Here is a 21,497-nt window from a genome sequence, read left to right on the forward strand (position 1 = left end):
GCCATTACTGCTAAAATTAGACATAAAACACATAGATACTCAGTATAAGCATCATAGAAACGGTCTATTCTTCTCGAAGTATCGTAGATATGTATTTATAGCCTAAAGAATTCTACAAAAACAACTTTCAGTGAACATTTCATTCTATGCTAAGCGGAAATTCAATTCAAAAAGGTTAGTACGCAGAAATGGAGCAAGGACCATCGAGACAACTCTGCCATGCAAAGACCCCAAAGAATTGAATTAGAAGCAGTCACAGAAAGAAGAGCAGGAACAGGAATTGATTTCGTCAACGTTGTGCTCATGAGAGGGGTGCTCATAATAACTATTCTCGCAGAGTCGTCTTGTTCACATGGCCGAGAACGGAGAAAGAAGAAGAGTGTCAACACTCCGACTCCCCACGTAGGTCCCAATGGCAGACAGGAACGAGAAAGAAACAGGACCACCCGTGGTCAATCAAACGGAAGAGAGGAGAAAGTTGAGAGAACAAGAAAACAGGGCAAGGGAAAAAAAAATAAAATGGAACATGTAGTATTCGTTTCGCATCGGCTGTAATGGTCATGGGCAGATCACTTTGAGTCACGCATGGGAATAATAGCTAGATAGCGAACAAGACATAAAATGAAACTTTTCGGATTGCCAGATCATCGAAGCGAGGACTAGATGTGTATCGGAAAATCTAGCCCACGAAAAAGGAGAAGAGATCATGAAACCAAAGGGCAAAAGAGACGAAGTGGAAAGGAGAATAAAGCTCAATCAGAAAAAGCAATCTACGTCCGGCACTGAGAAATGGCGGAAGCAGGTGGTAATTATGAGTGACAAACCTATCCCGATGCACCGCTCAAGGTAACTAGACCGAGCAGCGCACCAAGACCGGAATGAACCTCGTCCAGAATTAACCCACCTGGCGTTCCGGTAAATCCAAGGCTCAGGGCAAACCGGTCGTTGCTTCGGGGTATCGATACGTTTATGCGAATCCTCGACCAGTCTGTCCACGGCGGTTGTTGCGCTTGTTAACACTGACCGTGCTCCATCCCTCGTCGTCACCGCCAGCAGCAGGAGCAGCACCAGCCTCAGGGGCCGGGGCTCTCCAGCCGTTAGCAGACGCCTTCTTGGCTTCGACAGGAGCGGCAGACGTCTCCTCGGTCTCCTTTTCGGTGGCCACCTCTTCGCCATCCTCACCGGCCCGTTGGAGGATCTCAAAGTTGCCACCTCCCTTGGGGGTCTCAATGGCATCCTTGCCGTTGTGCTCCACGGCAGGGGCTGCCTCCTTAGCCTGCTTTTGCTTCTCAGCAAACTTTTCGGCCTTCTCGGCCTTAGCCTTATCGGCAGCTTCCTGCTTTTGGCGGAGGGCAAGCTGGCGTCTCTCCTCCACCTGGCGCTCACGGGTAGCGGTGTCAATGGGGCGAGCGGCACCGAAGGGGCTAGCCTTAGAGTCGCTGCTGGCTGAGGTAGGAGTGGGGGCGGGGTTATCTGAGATGGTGCGCTTCGTCAGGTTCAACTTGGGGCGGCTAGCAGGGGCAGCAGGAGCGGCAGGCGTAGCAGAGGGGGAGGCGGGGGTGATAGGCTCTTTGGGGGTTTCGTCGGGGCGCATTCTGGCGCGCCACTGGTTGTCCATATCGGCAGCAGTAGGTGTAGGCTCGGGGCGAACGTGCTCGGGGCGGGGAGGGCGCGAGCCCTCGTCCTGGGAACGTCCCTCACCCCATGCGGCCTCGGTTCTCCGGAAGCTGGAACCAGGTCCGTCGTTGCTGTGCTCTCGGCCACCCTCGCGGGGCGGACCACCGGCAGAGGGCGAAAGGGGACCCTTGCGCTCCCAGTTGTTGAAGTCACGGGGCTTTCCGTCGGACTCAAAGTTGCTGCGGCGGCCACCGCGGTCGCTGCCCGCATCGGAGCCGGCATCCATACCACGTCCGAAGCTGGAGCGCTCAGGCGCACGTCGCTGGGGAAGGTCGGGGAGGGGACCACGTCGGGACCAGTCAAGATCCTTGCCCTCCAGGCGAGATTCCTTGGCTAAATAATCTGTCAGTCGGAGTCATTACAAAACACCAACCTTCGGTACTTACGAGGCTCCGCAACACTGGTACGGATGGAACGTCCCTGGAAAGACGAGCCAGAGAGATCCAGAGCCTTCTGCAGACCCTCGACGGTCTCGAACTCGACATATCCGAAACCCTTGGGGGCCTTTGTCAACTTGTCTTCCACGAGACGAACGTTCGTCACGCCACATGCAGAGAAAAACTCGGAGATATCGGCGTCAGTTGAATCGAAGGAAAGGTTGCCAACGTGGCAAGTGTAGGGGGGCTGTGTGGGGAGATCAAGAGGCTCCCGGACGGCATATCCACCACGCTCGCGCTCTATAATCATTCAATCTGTCAGAACATGGTCTGTGTGTCTGGCGCGGGGGGATCATACCAAAGCCGCCAGAGCCGGAGGCGGAGCCGTATCCCAAATCACCCGCGGGGCGACGGTTGAAGGTGGAAGTCAATGGCTGGGCTGTCCATAGTGTAAGCAAGGGTTTCGATTAACGATAAGCATGTTAGGTGCACACTACATACTGGCTATAAATTTTGTTAGTACAATTTCGCAGTTTCCATAGTGGGGAAATCTGCAACTTACAAGGAAGGGGCATATCCTCCATCTCATCAGCCCAAGAGCCAAGGCCTATAGCCGTCAGTAATCACCTCAATCATCCAAATTTTCCAGCACACGCACTTTCATCGGCCAAGAAGGTGCTCATAGACATCTTCTGGGCTTTATTTTTGGGAGCTAGTATTTCACCATGTTAGCAATCGCCCATGAATATTTTCGGGGGTCGGATGTCCTGGGGGACATGGAAGGTCTGGAACGAACCCATGATTGCGGTTTTAAGTTGAGGGAAACGCGCCGGGATTTGTGCGCGCTTCTCGGAGAGTAGGGTTAGAAAGAAGAAAAGGTCAAACGATCAGAGATACCTGGTGAGAAGACCAAGAATCAAAATTTGAGTGAAGTAGTTGAGTGAGGTTCAATATCTGCAAACCCACAGTGGAAAAGTTGGTAGAGGGGAAGTCGGCTGCGGCATGGAAGTGGACGGGTTACTAAAATTTTAGTGGTGACGCTAGCCCAATCAGAGGCGAGATCGGTCTATACCAGAACTGCGACCATCGTCGAATTCGTTTGTATTTTCCCTGGAATTGACGAATAGTGTGAGGGTAACAGGCTATTTGTGCCTTTGTTCGCTTGAAATAAGGCGGGAAGCGAGAAAAGGCGAGTTCGTACCTTGTCTGTATACAATGGTGCATTTCTTCATACTCGGCTAAAAATATATCATAGAATATACCGCCAAAAAAAAAAGAATACGAGGACAATTTCATTCCGGTTGCAACTTGATTGGCTATAATTTTGTCATTCCAAAAGGAGGCGGTTGCAGTAGCCTCCGTTACTTGTATGAATCGACAGTATGACAAGTCCGATTTATAGATCGTTCCACATTAGCGCCTGATACTATTTCATATACTTCGCCTGAGCCTCTGGTACGGAACTACAATATAGATAGTATTGCTGTAGGCCTTTTTGAGTAGGGCTTAGGTATAACGAATTTTAGTGGCTTACCTACAAGTATGTATATTTTGAGTACTCCGTACTGTAGACTCTGATAAGGCGCTGATCAAAGAAGATGTACCCTCCTCAGGCTGCTAAGAATTCGTGCAGAGATATTGTATCCTGAAGAATGCGCAACTAGAAGTGGACGTCATTCCTATGCTGCATCGGCCTGATTTCTAAATATTTGTATAACAAGATGCAAGAACATCGCAAAGCTAGCTTGAATGGATATTCGAGCTTTATTTTAAGCCTTTTGACATTGTGATAGACGCTTCTTGGAGATTGCGTCTCGTATCAAAGTGGAGGTTTGGCTTGTGAGCCAGTAGGAATCAATCGCAACCATATGAGGGGAAATAAAGATCGCGGGGCTGGCGGTCTTGCAGGCGATCATCTCCTGGGCATGTGCAATGCGGGGATACTATATCTGGCCCTCGTTCACCATTTCTCTCCAACATGATTAAGCAAAGCCAGTCGCTATAGCACGAAGATAAAATATAGACCAAAATCGTTCGAATATTATTGTACCAATTCTGCTTATGCCCTAATTCGTCCATCCAAGGCCGCATGATAACATTACATAATCAGGTACATCAACTGGGCACGTGACCATATTCCTTCTGATTTGGATTACTGCTTCGATGAGAGCTTCGATGATTGTTACTTACCACTCCACGAGCTTTGAACTCATGCATCTCTCGGTCTGAAAAATAATGGGTGACCAAATCGAAGATATGCAGGATTTTCAGTCCAACGCCCTCCTGTCTGCAGCCAAGGTCGGAGCCCTCAGCGGTTAGTATCTGCCCTTCATAAGATTGTTTGGATACAGACACAACGGGGTTTCTAAAGATGAAGTGCTGATTTTTCAACCAGGAACCGCTGGCCTGATCTATGGAGCAGCCGCTGGAGTTGTCAGATCCCCTAATCCCATGATTCATTCATTGTCATGTGGCATCCACTGGTTTGCGTGCGGCTCAGCCTTTTGGTGTATGTGGGGACACTCTATGTTTATATCGCTGATGTCTAACCTTAATCTTGGGATAGGGCTACGGAGCAACATCATTAAACATCACTACCAAGATAAAGCATCGCTTCAGGAGCGCACGTACACGAGTGCTTTATGCGGTGGCATTGCCGGCGGAAGTGTAACGAAGTTGATGGGTACCGTATCCCGCACTAAAAGCACATATTCTGGCATCACGTCTAACTAAATCATACAGGAGGCCGGCTGGTTCCGGGGGCTATCATTTTCTCATTACTCGGGTACTGCGGCCAGAGCGTCTTCAACCGAGTAGACGCGTGGCAAATGGAAAATGCACACAAGACATCAAAACCGTTGATGCAGCGAATGGCGGAATCTAAATGGATCCCACTCCGCACACTCTCTGACCAAGAATACAGGGGGATGTTGAGTGAAAAGCTCCTTAGCATTGAGGCTGAGATTGCTCTTCTTGACGATAAAATCCAGGAACTGGAGCAGTCTCGACCGGTCCCTGCTGCAAGCTCCAAGCAACCCTGAAAATAGGGGTGAAAATAAGGCAAATGCGAATTATTGTACAATGCAAGGAGAGAGAGACAAAGAAAGAGGACAGAGTCGAGCATAATGAATATAGAGCGGGCCTGGAGTCCCCGAGGGCTGATAAAAGGATCTCCCCTGAATTCTTGGGTCGCGTGTCGATCAATCCGAACGAACAACTATATAGGAACATTGTAGGAGTATATCGGAATATAAAATGCTTGATAGTACATAGTCTATGAAAAGAAATAACAATAGAGCCATTAATGTAAAAAGAAGCCAAGTTATGAGATATGACAGAGATAACTTAGCGTACCGCTCTTTTTGGCCAGTTCCTCCGATCTGTCCGGTAGCCCACTCTCATTCTCCCTTACCCTTTAGTTTCCCCCCGGCATGATTCGCCTACACTCATTTTATTCGAATCAGCCTGCAGTGCTCATCCTACTGAGACTTTGATGGGCAAGGTCGCTGCTGTTCTGGAGTCTGGAGTCACTGATTCCAACCAGACAGACAGTACGGAGTAGAAATTCGGGGGATCTAACAACAGTGCCATTGAACTCCGACATAACTTCAATGTGCGAGTCGACACTGCCTGTCTGAGATCAGCCCACTGCTGATCGCAAACCGCGATGACCCTCTTTAACCCGACCTCGATTCTCGTGGGATTCCTCCTCCTTTACCTCTCGTCCTTTTTCATCTTCGCTATCGTCCGGATCGCGACGGGAATCTCTATCCAACGGATCGGCTACTTTTCGCTGCGCCGAATTGCATACACCCCGAAGGAAGGAATACACATTGAAATCCGTGGCCTCGGATTGTTGTTACACCCCCCGTCATTTGCCCAGCCAACATGGATCAGCATTCGGTTGACAGAACTGAAGGTGACCGTGGACTCGACGACTCTGGGCCAAGGAAAACGCGAGGCACCGCGTCAGCCATCCGAAGACCACGCCGCCCCCGAACCTGGCGGCAGAAGCAAAACATGGAGGACGTTAACACGAATCAAGGAACGTGTCAAGCGGCTACACCGGCAGATCCATTGGTTGGCCCTCGTGGACCTGACTGCTATCGACACAACCGTCCACTTCGTCAACGCTGGCCAAATCCAGGTGGGATCGCTTTCTCTTTCAGTCGACACGCGGAGGAAGATGGTGGAACGGGGCAAGCTATTTCGTCGCAAGAAGGATATGTCGCAAGACCAACGCCCAGCCGAGTGGATTATGAATGCCAAAAATGTTTTACTCAATGTCGACGGCCGGGAGCCAACCGAGATATTGGATAATGTTGGTGTGAATCTCCATGGACTTCTTCACAAGGATTTGGACGGACTGAGAGACGCCTCGGTGGCCCTTAAGATCGGGCGTTTGCATATTCCATACGACGATCTCCGCACGCTATTGCAGCGCATCAAACCGGCCAAGAAATCTGCACAGGGGCCAAATACGGAGACCGATGACGAGATATCATTTGCCGATTTTGTGGACGAACTCGACAAGCCTGGAAGCAGAGACAATGCCATTATACAGACTGTGGCGGACTCAAAGGGGTTTGCAAGCTCATTGCTTCGTGGTGTACAGGAGATACAGATTGCTCTGAGCTTCTTCCGTGTCTCAAAGGGTATCCAGGCTCTGTCTGCAGGACAAACCCCCGTATATCTGAATGTGGTATCGCATGAGCTTGGAATTGATCTTCATCGGATGGACCAAAGGAGCCCAGAGCATCGCATGTATTTCCAGCGGAATGATGTTGCCCATCAGGCTCTTCTTGCTGCTATCTCTCTTTCAGTCAGCTTAGGCGACGAATCGGGCGAGACCGATAACATTCTATACATCCCCATGGCTACGACAACCATCAAAACCACACTGCCTTCGAAAACGGTGAGCACCTTCGATGATGGGAATGCTGAAGAGCGAAACACAAATGTCCTGTTCGCAAATTTGGTCGTCACATCACCCTCGGTTGATCTCCAACCGCAACATGTTTCGAGGCTGCTTAAACTAGCACAAAATCGAGCGTCTTCTCCTCGGGCGAAGAAGCGAGATAATCATCGATTGATTTCTCGACTACTCCCGAAGGCAAGCATCAATATTTCTGTTCACGAACCTGTGGTCCGGTTTGTTCTCCCCATCGAGAAAGAGTCTGGTACTCCCGATGATTACAACCTCCTTATCTCCTCGATCTCCTCCATTTCACTCGATATCGAGTCCTCTCATTCATCTGAAGGTGGTGCCCACTATTCCCTATCGTCAATTTACCGGGTCGCCTCCCACAAATTCTATTACCAGACTCCAGCAGGCAACAAACACAATTTGCTCACAAACGAGAATCTGGAGCTGAAGGCCCATCTGAACGCCACTCCAGAGGTCTGTGTAATCGCCTCAGGAAGTCTTAACGAGTGTTCAGTCCACATGATTGATGGGGATGTAAACCGTGGAATCCGCGAAGTCTTGCAGCAATTCATCACCCAGATGCAATCACAGAAGCGGGTACCAATACCAACAAATGAAAAAAAGGCAAGCGTGTTGAGACGAGTGCCACCATGGCTACTCCAATTTCAGTTCGAAGCCACAGGGTCCAGTGTGGAAGTCGCTGGTGTGGACAACACCGTTTCTGATATATCTCGTGGTGTATCTCTGCAACTACAATCGTGGACAGCGGAATACAAAGCTCAAAAAACGGAGACAAATGTCGGAAGCATTGCTAGGCGACGCACTCCGAGCCATTCCACCATCGGCGATGAATCGCCCTTTCGATTTCCCCCAACCTCGCCTCCTAAGGCTACTCACACACAACGCGGCGCTTCAGATGGCCGGCGACTAGCTTTCCACGCGCGTGGTTTCGATGGCTTTGTCATTGAATCAGAGGATTATCTGGAACCCGAGCCATTCTTCTCTTTGCCTCGATTCGAGATTGCGCTGAGCACCCACTGTGATCGCCTCGGACCGCTCCTGCATGTCACATCCGTGTTCAAGGGCGTATACCTTCAATACTCACTGTACCGGTTCTACTGCCTCGGCGTTGCCGTTTCCGTGGTCCAAGACGTGCTCACACCCTTACCGCCAAAGCACTCAGAGGCTGCCGAAAACAAACCCAGGGCGCCTGCGAGTATCTCGCTACCGCCGCCCCCGGCATACAAATGGTCTCCAAAAAAGGAGCTTGTCACATACGACATGAAGGCAACAGTTGTGCAGCTCAAGGCGAACCTGCCAAACGATCCTCAAATAATGATTCAGATCTACGGACTTGCCGGTGCTTCTCAACGTCTTTCTACCCCTTATGTTAAAGCCAACCTTGTCCGCTTCCATGCAGAGGCACCTAAGCTCAAGGGTGTTTGGGCAAGAATCGGAAGTATGAACAACGTCAGGCTAGATTTCCGAAAGATGAAGATGAAACATGGCAACACTTTGGTGGAAGAAAAATCTATCGACATATGGACAGACTTCATCCGAATTGGTGTACCTCATCATATGGTGATGCACCGCATTTTTGATAACCTTATCAACACTTCCAAGGCTTTGAAACAGCTGCATCATCGCTTCAAGAATGGCTGCAGAGATTTCGGCTCCTTGAGAGAACCAGAAGGCCCGAAGAAGGTGCCTAGGATATCTATTCGCAGCAAAGCGTTGCTCTTCGAGTTGGAGGACGATGGCTTTGAGTGGAAACTGGGCTGCATCTATCGAGTTGGCCTGGTTGAACAGATTCAGCGGCTGGCCCGGGAAGACGCCTTCCAGTTGAAATCTCACAAAGTCATGGAATCTGACCAGCGGCGTGCGTCATCTCGATCACGAGCCAAGTCGAGCCATCGGACAATCCGCAGCGAGCGAACTAGCCTAGATACAAGGCGAAGCAGGAGTGCCGATGAACGCCCGAGATCTAGCGCCCAAGAACGCGGGAGAGGTCGGAAATACCGCTATGATACCGAAGGCGCCACCTGTCTCTCATCAGAGCAAAAGATCTCTGTGCATTCTGCCTGGGGCCGACTTCAACAGTACAATGCTCAAGTCTGGAAAGAGAAGATCGATGCAGCTCTCATGTTCCAGGGCACTTCTATCAAACAAGTCCGAAATCTCTTCTCTGGTGCAGATGAACCTCCTCCGGATGTGAAAGAGACCGAAACCATTCTTGCCATTCCGAACAGACCGGGTCTGATGTCGGCTCTGATCAGTGATGTTCACCTTGTTATTGACAAGCCTTCATTCGCTATCGATGAGTTCCCCAGTTACTTGAACCGAATCGGAAAGGGGATGCCTATGTTTATGAAATACGGCCTGCTCATTCCAATGAGCTTTAACCTGGAAATGGGTGAAGCACGCGTCAACTTGCGAGATTATCCCCTAGATCTATTGCACATCCCAGCCCTGCGCCCAGGGCAGTCCCCAAGACTTCCCAGCTGGTCTTTGCGGACGAACTTTGTCATTGCAGAAGAATGGCGTGACCATGAATCCGCAAGACAGGTTGAAGTGGAACTCGTTCCTGCATCTGAAGGGTCCGACGGATCCCCCCGCGATGCGTTCAATATTCAGGTGTGGCGTTCTGTTACACCAGTCAAGACCTATTCGGACCCTGTCATCGAGATAAACACAAGTTTGCCGACTAGCATTTCATGGGGTGTCTCCTATCAGCCTGTTATTCAAGATATGATGAAGATCATTGAGGGTTTCACGAAGCCTGAAATTGATCCCTCGGAGCGGGTGGGCTTCTGGGACAAGATCCGACTCAGCTTTCACTCCCGGATCAAGGTTCTCTGGAGGGAAGATGGCGATGTACATCTGCGACTTAAGGGCTCTCGTGATCCGTATGTGGTGACCGGCTTTGGAAGCGGCTTCGTCATGTGCTGGCGTAGAGATGTCCAATTGGATGTGCACACCAGTGACAATCCCATGGAATTTATGACTGTCACGAGTGGCGAATACGTGCTCGCTATTCCCGACTACAGTGCCGAAGCACGTTGGGCAAACGAAGCTACCACAGAGGAGGTGGACAACAGTTCTGCATCCAGCGAGCAGAAGAATGCTGCCCAATTCAAAAAGGTTATTATGAAGCTCTCTGGCGATGTCAAGTGGGCAGCAGGTCTCGTCTTCGAGCGGGATAGTGAGAATGATGAGAGGTCCTTCTCCTTCAAACCACATTATGAGGTCATTCTTAAGAACCCCAGATTCGTCAAACCATCCGAGCAGATCAATTACGATGCTTATCGTGGCTTCCGGAGTGACCATATCCACCTTTCTGTCTCGATTATTGCACCGCAGAATAGAGACTGGACTGTCGACAATGTGCAACCGTCTTCAAGCTACAACACAATCCATCTCTCACCGCGATTCTTCACCCACTTCTTCAATTGGTGGTCTCTTTTCTCGGGCGTGATGTCGCTTCCTGTTCGCCAAGGATCGCTCTGGCCAGGAGTCACAAAGACCGCCAAGAAGTTCAATCGTCATTTGGCGACTGTCAAATACAAGATTCTTCTTGCACCCCTTTTCGTGGCCCATATGTACAAGCACAAGGATCGCGAAGATTATGAAGAGAGAGCTGTTGTGGCCACGGGCTTGAAAGTTCGCCTTGATTGCTTGAAACTTGATATCCATCAACGTCGCGAGCAAATCAAAACACAAGCCGGGGGCCGTTCAAAACAGACCAGGACAACCGCGATGCGTATTAATCAAGCCCAAATTGATATGCAATCTGCAGACTTCCGCGCCGTGTCCGCCAGCATCGAAGGCACAACACCGGAAGACGTCGAGCGCAACAAAGACGATATCCTCTCTTCCTTCCAACAGCCTGTTCCATCAGTTGACTTGTCTCGTTTCACAATCCCTGATCACAATTTGGACTGGGTCGACATGGATGATTTCGTGGAGCCGGACTGGATCCTTCCACAGGAGTCGAACCCCCGTACCCAGATCTTACCTTTGGCCTTCACCCCGCGATTCACCTACTTCCGCAACACGGATCACTGCGACATCGGACCCGACGAAACGGGCTACAGTCCATTTGGGGACGAACCGACCCACGAGTGTGTCATGTCTGAAACCAACGATCCTCGCCGTGTTCAGATTGAGTTGGTCAAAGACCGCCTTGCAACAGTCGAGGCACAGATTCGCAATTATGAAAGCACAATTGGGGAAATCGAAATCAAGCTTATGAAAGAAGTAGACAATAATACAGAACTGAAAGCCGAGCATGAGTTATTCCTTCGCCAGTCTGAGTCTCTGGCGAGACGACGCAAGTTCTTGACCACAACTCTCAATCGTCTTGAGAGGCATATCACACGCGACGAGCGGACTCCATATGGCGACACACTTGGCAAAAACGTTGCACCCAGCACTGCTTCTTTCCGAACAGGACGAACAGGTACAACCGATGGCCGTTCTTCAGCCCTGGATGGAATTTACCCGTCGGCCAACGATGAGTTCTCCAGCGATTTCGACAACCGTTTCATGATCCACAACATGCAGCTCAAATGGAACAACTCGCTCCGCAACATAGTATTGCGGTATAGTCACCAAGTGAGCCAGCGGCGTGGATTTGTCTACTACATGTCTCGCCGCGCTGTCAAATTTATTCTTGATATCGTGGAAGAACAGGACAAGAGCGATCGCAAGCAGCCTAAAATGTCCAAGACACAAACCCGAAGTTCGAGCGTCGATGAGGATGAGGAGGAGGTTGGAGATCGCATTGAACAGTTGCTGAATGATGCTAAGCGCTACGTGAATGTCGAAGAGAACGATCCACCAGACTCGAACAACCAATCAACTCCGAACACCCCATTCTCTGCCAATTCGGACAGTTCGAGTGAGAATATCGTGCCGGAATTCACTCCCCAGAACACTTATCACTTGCGTCTCATTGCGCCTCAAATACAGCTTCTTAGTGAAAAGAACCAGAAGTCGGTCTTGCTTGTTGCCGCTAAAGGCATGGAACTCAAGGTCGTGTCAATCATGGACAAAGGGCGTGTTTCGGATGATGTCAGCGGCTTGATACAACGCCGTTTCTCCCTCGAAATGGACGGTGCCCAGTTCTTCGTTGCAACACAGAAGAAATTGATGACGAACTTGCAATTCTATGCTGGCAATAAGTACGGAAATGCGCCTGGATCAGCGTGGCCACCGTGGTTGACTTTGGAAGCCATGTTTGATTTCGAGTTGAATCCATTTGGATTCTCTCGTATTGTGCAAAAGACTTCTGCCACCCTGCGTTACGACAAGTTCAACAACCTTCGCCTCAAGTATAACGAAGAGGTGAACAAGAATCAGGAAGGACCTCAACCTGACGACCAAGAAGACCGCATAGACTCGATCAGTGTGGACTTCCCTCATTTCCGCGCGATTTGTGATTCTGCAGAGTACTATTCTATGTACATTATTGTCCTGGATCTTATGCTCTACAGCGAACCACTCGAAAAGGTCCGAAATGAGCGCCTAGAGAGGATCATGCTCACTTCCGACTTCAGTGACCTTAGTGGCGCCCCGGAAATGGTGTTCAAGCTTCAAGCACGCATTCGCCAGTTGGAAGAAATCAAAGAGTACTTTCAGATCAACGCTAAATTCCTGGACAAACAGGGCTGGGAGGATCGGCTGGCTCTCGAACGCGACTTGTCTCTATGCGAGGATGAACTTTTCTTCATGATGAAGGCAATCACAACTTCCCAACGGCGAATGGAACCGAGTTCGTCCAGGGACGCCGGTGTCCAAGGCTTACTGCGTTGGAGCATATCGGCGAGTGAGGTCGTGTGGCACCTGATGAAGGAGGCTTCTGAGCCCTTGATTGAGTTCCAATTGCGCAATGCTTCATATGAGCGAACCGACAATACTGATGGCTCGAACCATAACCTGGTATCCATCGAACGACTAGTCGGGTTGAACTTACTTCCAGACGCTATCTACCCTCAAATCATCGCACCTTACCTCGACGGCGGACGCACCCTCGATGAATTCATGTTGCGCATCAAATGGCACATGCTGGAGGCCGTTGCCGGTATCCCTGTGCTTGACAACTTTGAAGTTTCATTGTTCCCGCTGAAGATTCAGCTCGAACGCGAGCTGGGCCAGAAAGTCTTCGAATACGTCTTCCCCAACGTGGGATCTAGCGCCTTTGAGGCTGGTGGCTTCTCGCCTTTCATGATCAAGAACATGAAGCCACTTGAAGCTTCAGATGGGGAAGACGATGACGAAGGCCCCAACGGCGAAGGCCCCAACGGCGCACCACTGACACGCTCAACGAGTATCGATGGTGATAGCTCGTCTATGGACAGTCTCGCCATCTCTAAGGGACCGGGCTCCATCGAACTGCGCCTCCAGCCGACACTGTCACTTTTAGATGAGACCAAGCCGCGTCATCGCTCAGGCCATCTGAAGGGTCTGATGATGACACCTATCCACCAAGATAGTAATCGACTGGGTGTCTCGGAGACCGCGCGCAAAACAGGCCGTCCCTCTACAACTGGTGGTCTCCGCAAGAAGAAGTCTGCTGATAGTCTGCGCATGTTGACTAAACATCCCACCGAAAGATCCATGTCTAGCCACAGTGCTAGCGAAGACAGTCGCAAGAAGTTCGGAATAGGTAAAGGGACCAACAAGGGCGGCAAATCCAAAGAGCAAACCGATGACCTGACCCAAATGATCTCCCGCGCCTCCAACTTCATGACCCTCGCACATGTGAAGGTGAATGACGTAGTTCTCTGTCTGAGCTACAAGGGCAGAGGCGAGCACAATCTAGAGGATCTCCATGATTTTGTCTTCCGCCTTCCAGTTCTTGAATATAGCAACAAGACATGGTCGAACCTGGATCTTGCCCTGCGCCTCAAGAAAGACGTGATCAAAGCCCTCATCTCGCACGCGCCCGCCATTCTTGGCAACAAGTTCTCCCACCACCGACCTTCGAAGCAGCAACAGAAGCGTTTCCGTGAACTTGCATCCTCGTCTCAACTCCTGCCAGATACCTTCAGCTTGATGAAACCGAACAATGACCAAGCCCACAGTCTGGCCAGCTACGACTCTAATAGCGATTACTCGGAGTCCCGCTCGCGCAGATCCATGCAGTCGAATGCCTCGCCATTGGCTAGGACGACCTCGTTGAATTCAGATCCCCACGGCACAGATTATTCAGATCCCACCATCCATGACTCGCGGTCCGCTAGTGATGTGGATGTGGATTCTCGCTGGGAGGTTCGTGTTCTTTCGTCTCATTGTGACACCGTGAATATCCCCGAATGCTAATACAGAATGTTTAGGCCTCGCGTCGATTTGTCAATGCCCCTCCACCCGAAAGGCCGATGACATCCGGTAACACCGTGACTACGATACGATCTGGCAAGAATGATCAGGATGATAGGTATGAATCCCGCCCCCGAGTCCGTTTATCGCCGGTGAAGAAACCGACTGACTCGTCTAGTCACATCAAAACAATTCGCAACATCGGCCGGAAGCTGACATTCCGGAAATGATCGCTTTGCTTCATCTACTATATCCCTTCTTTTCTCTTTTCGTTCCTATTTGACCTAATACCTCTACACCCTTTTAAAAATCCTGTGATCCTTTGTACACTACCATCGCTTTATTCCCACCAGACCCCCCGTGTCTCCTAGATACCCTCTACCTGCATCGGGCCGTACATAGGTGACTGTACATAACATATTTCCTCTGCCGGGGCTTTCCTATCTTAGCTGCCGCCGCTTTTATGAGGGCTCAGATACACCACGGGATAAAGCCGTGAGGTCCTGTGTCCCCTAACGAATGTTAGGGCCTGATATATAGAACCGCTGAAATCAAATAGACGTTCTGTTTGTCCTTACGATCTTTTGGCCTGACTAGTTAGTTATCTAGTTATGTCACGTAATAACTATAGCTTAGTTAGTAAAGTTATAGATTAGGTACTCGGCTTACCGAGAATGGTAGTCTGTAGGTAACTTTGTGTTCAACCGAAGACACAATATATAGAGCTGTTACGGTATCATTACAATAACCCAGCCATTTTTACCAAGGAATACAATATAGTCCGACAGGGATAACTAGGGGACGGTTAAATATAGAGTGTAGAGGTAAATCTGATTTTGAATACTAACATACAGATACTACTATCAGTATTAAGACATCTGGACAACATGCCTCATACATCTACATGAATAATAGAGAGGAATCTATTGTCCTCTTGTTATGCTTCATGATATTGTTGCATATGCAAAGTTTTAGACGACTAAAGCCCCTATTTCTGTGAGTCTTCTAGGGTCTGGCTCTTCCCCCGGTTGGTACGTAATAGACCTAGCAACACTGTCTTGGTTGAAAATCAAGCCGCTGGTCCCCGGAAGTTGGGTATTTGCAAGGCCCGGATTGCACATCTCCATCCGCAGCTGCATGATCTATCTTTTGAGTGATATATTCGCTCTCTCAGCATCGAAAAAGAAATCTACCAAGGATGACTGACCCCTCGTAGGATCGGAATAGATCTCTGGCCAGTTGATCGAACGCCGCGCATTTGAATCCCACTGTGCATCCGGCTGCCCGCGTTCCATATATAGGTCATCTTGCAAAATGATCTCTCTTCCACGGTAACCAAGACTAGATAATTGGACAAACTGCAGCTTAGGGCTATCTGCCAACAATTCGAAGCTTCGCTTCCAGAGTTCCTGGATCTTCTTGATGACTTTGAGAGATAGCGAAGAACCCCAACTACTCCTCTCTTCTGTGAGGGAGCCTGGATCTTGTGCTCCGATTATCGCATCTGTTAAGTTGACATTCTTTATACTCAGTCGCCTTAAGGTTGGCGCTGCTGTCTGAAGAAAGCGCTTGAGATCCCCCAACTTCATGCCACATGCGATATTGCCGCACGTGTGGAGGGCGCGGACCTTATGGCTAGATTTGACTATAGCCTTGACTATCTGTGAAAATGCTAAGCCCAGAGGCATAGATAATATCTTCTACTAGAAATCTGCGAATACTATATTACCACTCATATTATCGGTATTGAACTGGTTCTTTAGTTCACATAAGCCAAGGCAGTGAAATGAACGATACTTAGCTTTTAGGAGGAATTTAATAGGGTAATACCGTAAGCCGACTATTATGGCGTTTTCGAGGCGCGGCAGGCATTTTTCAAGAACCGTAGTAAGTTCCGAGTTAAGAATAGCACAATGTTCTTCTAGTACAGCTTGATAAGAGCTGAATAGAGCGTTAAGCCCAGCCTCAGCCTTAGTATTATTAAATGGTGGTTCTTCCTTTTCACCGCGTATTATTCTGAACATCCTTCTCTGTTTCCGTATCGATAATCCCGGACTTATAAAACGTTCCTTATCCCTTTCTGGCCACCCCTTGAACAAGTTTAGGATGATCCGAATTTCTCGAACCAAGCCTTATAAGGTTTCACTTGCTGCAACACCCTCGGAACAGGGTCTCTAGCTGATGGGGGCCATCCTTCTCCTCACTTTTGTGGTAAAATATGCGCGATATTCTGAGACAAGGCTCCATCCACTTGCCGCTGAAGGATCAACCAGGGTCTCTAAGCTTTTTTTAGAGCTAACCTTTGATTACTTAAACTCATATGATTCCAATGTTCTGAGCCGAAACCCCTTTCCAACCCCATCCCTAACCGTTCACGTGACTATTCATTCAAAATGTCTGTCACAAACCTGCCTCCAGAGATATTGTCTCATATTTGTGAATATCTGGAGCCTCAGGAGTGGGGTGCGCTCAGAATCACTTGCTACCAAATACATGGCAGTACACTGGAAGCCTATGCAACGCGCTACTTCAAAACTTTGTCTCGGGTGCATACAGACCCCATTTTCAGAAAATTGGACCTGGCCCCCAAAATTCAATCCAGGATGCTTGTTCCAGGCGAGAATAGCTGGGTCAGGCCGCCGATGATTGGAAGCATTGCTACCCATAGGCAGCTAGACTAACTTGGTAAATTGGATGATTATAAGAAGGATCCCCTCTCCCCGTCGATATTTTTGAATCTCACAGCATTTTCCCTCGGTATTCTACTGGAAATACCAGAGGTAATTCTTCTTCCGCACGCTCTTTTACTTATTCATGTTTATCAACTGACCGCTGTAGCTAGAATCAGTTATCGTCAATAGGAACTTCTACCTCAGTCGCTCTTTTTGACTTGCTACCAGGTATGTTCATGGAATTTTATACTACAAAAGCTTGGAAGTATATATGCTGGGTCCACAAGATAGATAACCAAGGTGCCTCTAGACCCTCAAAACTACCTATGAAATCCATCTACCCCTCCCTCGTGCACTTCTTGTGCTTCTTGACCACCATGGTTGAAGGTCTCACCCGGTACCAGACCACGCCCCCGAGCGACGCCATTGTCGTCCCCGACAGACAATCCATGAACGATCTGGTCAAGCTGAATCCGGAAACAATTCTTCACGCCGAGAACGGAGGTTATTATCTCAAGAACATGGACGAAGAGGTCGTTGCCATCGCTGGGGATGACCTATGCACAGAGTTCGACGCTGTGTTTGCTAGTATTGATGCTGATGTCGTCGGTGACGGCTCTGGATCTGGGGATGAGGGATCTGGATCTCTGGGCGGGACAAATGTTACGAAGAGGAATGAGGATCTCGCGTGTTAACCGAACTGTATGCAAAATTTCTGCAGCCACCCCCGTTGCTTCCACTCTGCCACCTGCCTGAGCTACTCGTATTGCCATATATGCTCCTCAAGCAGCCGGAAAGTTTGTGTCTAGAGTGTAGTGTTATTTGAGACCATATCAAAGAGGCTGTACGGAGGTCTGAAAGGGTGTGGCAAGGACAGCGAGGCTGAAAGAGGAACACGAGTGAGAAGATAGCATTTGCCATATCTATAATATCCTATTATTCGCTCTGCAGATAATTGTCTCTTCTCTTCATGGATGAAATGAGTATTGTTTGCCAATTTCAGGTACTTTGATCAACTCATACTATCGTATTCCACTACATTCTTCTTTTCCGTATCAGCTTCTGTTTCTTGTTTGGTATGGAATGTGCCAGGTCTTGCAAATGAAGAGTGCATTCAATTCAAAATAACTAAGATAGAGAGAAAGAAGAAGCAAGTTTCAAAGTGGGAAGCAGCCAGTTAATTAGCTGACCACTTTGCAAACCTTCTCGCTTAGCTATCTAGCAAACAATCCATGGAATGCAAACCAGTAGACTATATAAATAGTAAGCAAGTAAGCAAACATGAAGCATATAATAGCGAAAAAAACTCAAAAATCTCCTAGTAGTAGTTACGCCTTCGCGCGAATGCCTTTGTGGATCTATCGGGGACGTTCTACTTTATATTAATTGTTACGATCCACATGGATCACTATCGTCATATGCTTCATGTTTGCTTGCTTGCTTACTGTTTGTATAGTCTACTAGTTTGCATTCCATAGATTTTTTGCTAGATAGCTAAGCGAAAAGGTTGGTTGTTTGAAACGTTTGAAAAGGGACAGCTATATTAACTGGCTGCCTCCCACTTTGAAACTTACCCGGGCTAATCTCGGACACTCGGACACTGGCATAGAGGCGAGAGGGGACAATATGTTCCTCTTTTGATTCTTTCAGTACCCTCATTTTAAGCTTGATACTCGTTTCCTGCTGGGACAGGTGGCTATTGATAGCGCTTCTTTGTACATGTACACACTAGTTAGTGGCTTCCCCTTACCCATGATATATATATAGACCAAGGGGGATTTTGACTGTTTTCTAGCACCTCTTCATTTATGAATATGTACCAAGGCTGACGTCGTAGGGTAATTTAATCTCTGAATATCTCCACTGATCGGCAATGGCTTTACAGCGGGGGAAATTAGTTGCCCAGTCTAGTCTCTTTCATACACTTCGTAGTGCTTACATGACGAAGTACGTCTTGTGTGAAGTTAATAGTAGGAGAGGATATGATGTACGAGCCCTAAGTGGGAAGTCTACATGTACATAAAATAATAAACAATATCTTAAGGTCTTAATTCTCCCAGAGAATAAACAGAGGGTATCTATATACAACATCATTAGCCTGCGCAGCAAAACAAAATCCAGAGAATGTCAAATCTATAAGCCCTCTCCCCAATGCATTTGCATGAGCAAGCAAAAAGACCAAAATGAGATCTTCATTGGAACAAACAAATTCATCAGTCATACATATTACACGGATAATTTCTCCGTAGATGGTTCGGCATTGGAAGAGGAGCCAAGAGTTGCTCCATCATACGTTCCATCGGTGACGTGAGACGCCTCATTAGGGGAATTTCTGGAGGCATCGTTAGAGACATCATGGGCTCCATTGGAGACTCCGGGCACATCATCGGATATTTTCTCCACGCCCTCGGATGGTGCCGAGGGATGGTGGTGATGATTATCACGAGTCCAGGGCCAGACATTAGCCTGGACGGACTCGAAGCGGGTACGTGCAGTGGGCGCGCTGATATCGTCAACCCAACGGATGCCGCCTTGTCCACGGTTTTCGGCCCACGCCTGCTTCTCACGACGCAGGTCACTCTTAACCCAGGGAATTGTGATCAAGGTCCACACAATAGCCCAGGCAAACGGAAGGGACCAGCCCAACTGTGCGTAAGGTTAGTCTGATTGTAATTTGGGATTAAAAGAATTCCCGCTTACCGTAAACGCAACGTTTTCCTGGACAGTGAAAACAATGGCGGTAATGGCGGCAGCGCAGATGATGGATCCTCCACTCCAGAAACAGTTCATTTCAAAGAGCATACGGCGAAAATAAGGACTCGATAGGTATCGAATTCGGAGCGCATATCGATAAATCTGTCCACCACCTCCGTCAACTGCTACCACGTCCTCAATAAGCGCGTACAATGCAGTTGGCATAACAGAGCCTTTGGGCGTGGAAGAAATTCGGAATGGAGCCTTGAAGCCCATCATACGGAAAATGTCGAGGGAAAGGTAGACGATGCCGAAGTAGAACATGACGGTTGGTAGGACCATGGCGATGAGGCGTACTGTTTAAGCAGTTAGTATGAGGCAATTGCGTAAGATATTATGATTGGTTGGTCTAACCATATGGTTCTTCAGGTACCGATCCACTGTGAACTCGTTAGTTCATTGTTCATGCTGCTTCCACGATATATGCTAGACTTACACGATCAATTCGACGGCCAGAATCAACCACACGATGGTGAAGTTGATTTGGAAGAAATCCAGCTACCAAGAGGTATCAGTTAATGGTCCATGATCAATCCCAGGTCAAAACCTACCCATGATACGCGGGAGTTCAGGGGCCGGGCGCGCGAGCTTTTGCGGAATAAATTATGAAGGCGGTAGAAGTATTCGAAGACCGAGACTCCTCCAAGCGATGCGGTAACGATCGAGAAGACTGCAAATCCAAATTAGCAACCTGGACGGACGTATTTGTTCCACTGCGCAAGACATACCGATGTTGGGCGATAGATCGGTGAGGTACCAAAGACACCAATATAGAATCAACGGCTGAGCCAAGGTATCGATCACGAAGATAGTCCAGAAGAACGCAATGGACTTCTTCCTTGTGTGCAACGAGTATGGGAGCGGAGGAGGCTCGGAGGGTGTTGGGACGGCTCCTTCTTCCATCGGGGTGGCGATAGTGGCGGATTACCGTTGTTGATAGGTTCGGGAAAAGCGCGATAAAGGTTTGATGAAGAATTAAGGGTGTTATTAGGACATGGCGCGAATGTGATGATGACTCCGAATGGATTTCCAGAGAGAAATAATCCAAGAAAATGAGGTGAAGAAGAGGCGAATATGTAAATTGAACGCCCAGGAAATTTTGGCCGGAAACAATGGGGCCAGGTACTTCCGTTGCCATACTAATTTGGCTGGGAGGACAGGTACCTGACGTAAGACCCCATGATGTCATTCAAAACACAGCCCTGATCAAACCACCTGCTAACTATGTGGGCATATTTTATGCATATATCCCTTGGCGAATTGATTTTGCCTCTTATTTGTCTGGGACTTGGGGATACTAATATCAAATATGGCTTATCCAATATTCAATAGTCCTATATGGATATAGTATAAGGCAAACAAAAGGGGAATTAGGACGACGTCAGGTAGTTATGCAATAGACATGAATTCATAGGTATGAGTCAGCGAAGACTAAATATGCACAAATCGGCAGAAAACAAGGAATCGAGACCTAAAACCGACCTCGGGAGGCATATCGGATACCGATTCCGACATGGCTGGGCCCGACCTCGGGAGTTTACGTTGGAGCTTGTTCATAACTGCCCCAGTCATACGGAGTACTCGGTACAAAGGAGATATCTCGTATGTTCTACAGCATACTATGGGGTAAATACGGAGTAGTTATACATCATTAATTGTTATACATCAATTAACCTACTCTACCTATATTGGACAATGTACTCCTAATCAGCACAGACCTGAACGTTGGTTGCACGTAGGATATTCTTCTGTAATCTATTTTAGATAAGT

At 48.6% G+C, this 21,497-nt stretch overlaps 5 protein-coding genes across 5 annotated transcripts; 3 read left to right on the forward strand and 2 right to left on the reverse strand.

Moving 5' to 3' along the window:
* Window positions 1-967: 967 nt before the first annotated feature.
* N7518_002331 (translation initiation factor 4B) lies at window positions 968-2,854 on the reverse strand (the record flags this gene model as incomplete). Its single annotated transcript, XM_057183259.1, has 7 exons — window positions 968-2,010; window positions 2,064-2,354; window positions 2,413-2,493; window positions 2,556-2,558; window positions 2,617-2,661; window positions 2,713-2,766; window positions 2,851-2,854. The coding sequence occupies 7 exons, from the start codon at window positions 2,852-2,854 to the stop codon at window positions 968-970; spliced, it is 1,521 nt and encodes a 506-aa protein (XP_057044709.1).
* A 1,435-nt stretch (window positions 2,855-4,289) lies between these two features.
* Window positions 4,290-5,095, forward strand: N7518_002332 (uncharacterized protein; the record flags this gene model as incomplete). The annotated part of the gene is made up of 4 exons (XM_057183260.1): window positions 4,290-4,368; window positions 4,450-4,563; window positions 4,621-4,737; window positions 4,797-5,095. 4 exons carry the CDS (start codon window positions 4,290-4,292, stop codon window positions 5,093-5,095), a joined length of 609 nt encoding a protein of 202 aa, XP_057044710.1.
* Window positions 5,096-5,721: 626 nt separating this feature from the next.
* N7518_002333 (FMP27 family protein) lies at window positions 5,722-14,531 on the forward strand (the record flags this gene model as incomplete). The annotated part of the gene is made up of 3 exons (XM_057183261.1): window positions 5,722-14,253; window positions 14,319-14,419; window positions 14,480-14,531. The coding sequence occupies 3 exons, from the start codon at window positions 5,722-5,724 to the stop codon at window positions 14,529-14,531; spliced, it is 8,685 nt and encodes a 2,894-aa protein (XP_057044711.1).
* A 2,819-nt stretch (window positions 14,532-17,350) lies between these two features.
* On the forward strand, window positions 17,351-17,668 carry N7518_002334 (uncharacterized protein; the record flags this gene model as incomplete). The annotated part of the gene is made up of 1 exon (XM_057183262.1): window positions 17,351-17,668. One exon carries the CDS (start codon window positions 17,351-17,353, stop codon window positions 17,666-17,668), a length of 318 nt encoding a protein of 105 aa, XP_057044712.1.
* Window positions 17,669-19,199: 1,531 nt separating this feature from the next.
* N7518_002335 (uncharacterized protein) lies at window positions 19,200-20,630 on the reverse strand (the record flags this gene model as incomplete). The annotated part of the gene is made up of 6 exons (XM_057183263.1): window positions 19,200-19,619; window positions 19,674-20,023; window positions 20,082-20,107; window positions 20,164-20,225; window positions 20,279-20,397; window positions 20,456-20,630. 6 exons carry the CDS (start codon window positions 20,628-20,630, stop codon window positions 19,200-19,202), a joined length of 1,152 nt encoding a protein of 383 aa, XP_057044713.1.
* Window positions 20,631-21,497: the final 867 nt, after the last annotated feature.

The sequence above is a fragment of the Penicillium psychrosexuale genome, assembly GCF_028828465.1.
Source record: "Penicillium psychrosexuale strain IBT 29551 chromosome Unknown utg000002l, whole genome shotgun sequence".
Lineage (NCBI taxonomy): Eukaryota > Fungi > Ascomycota > Eurotiomycetes > Eurotiales > Aspergillaceae > Penicillium > Penicillium psychrosexuale.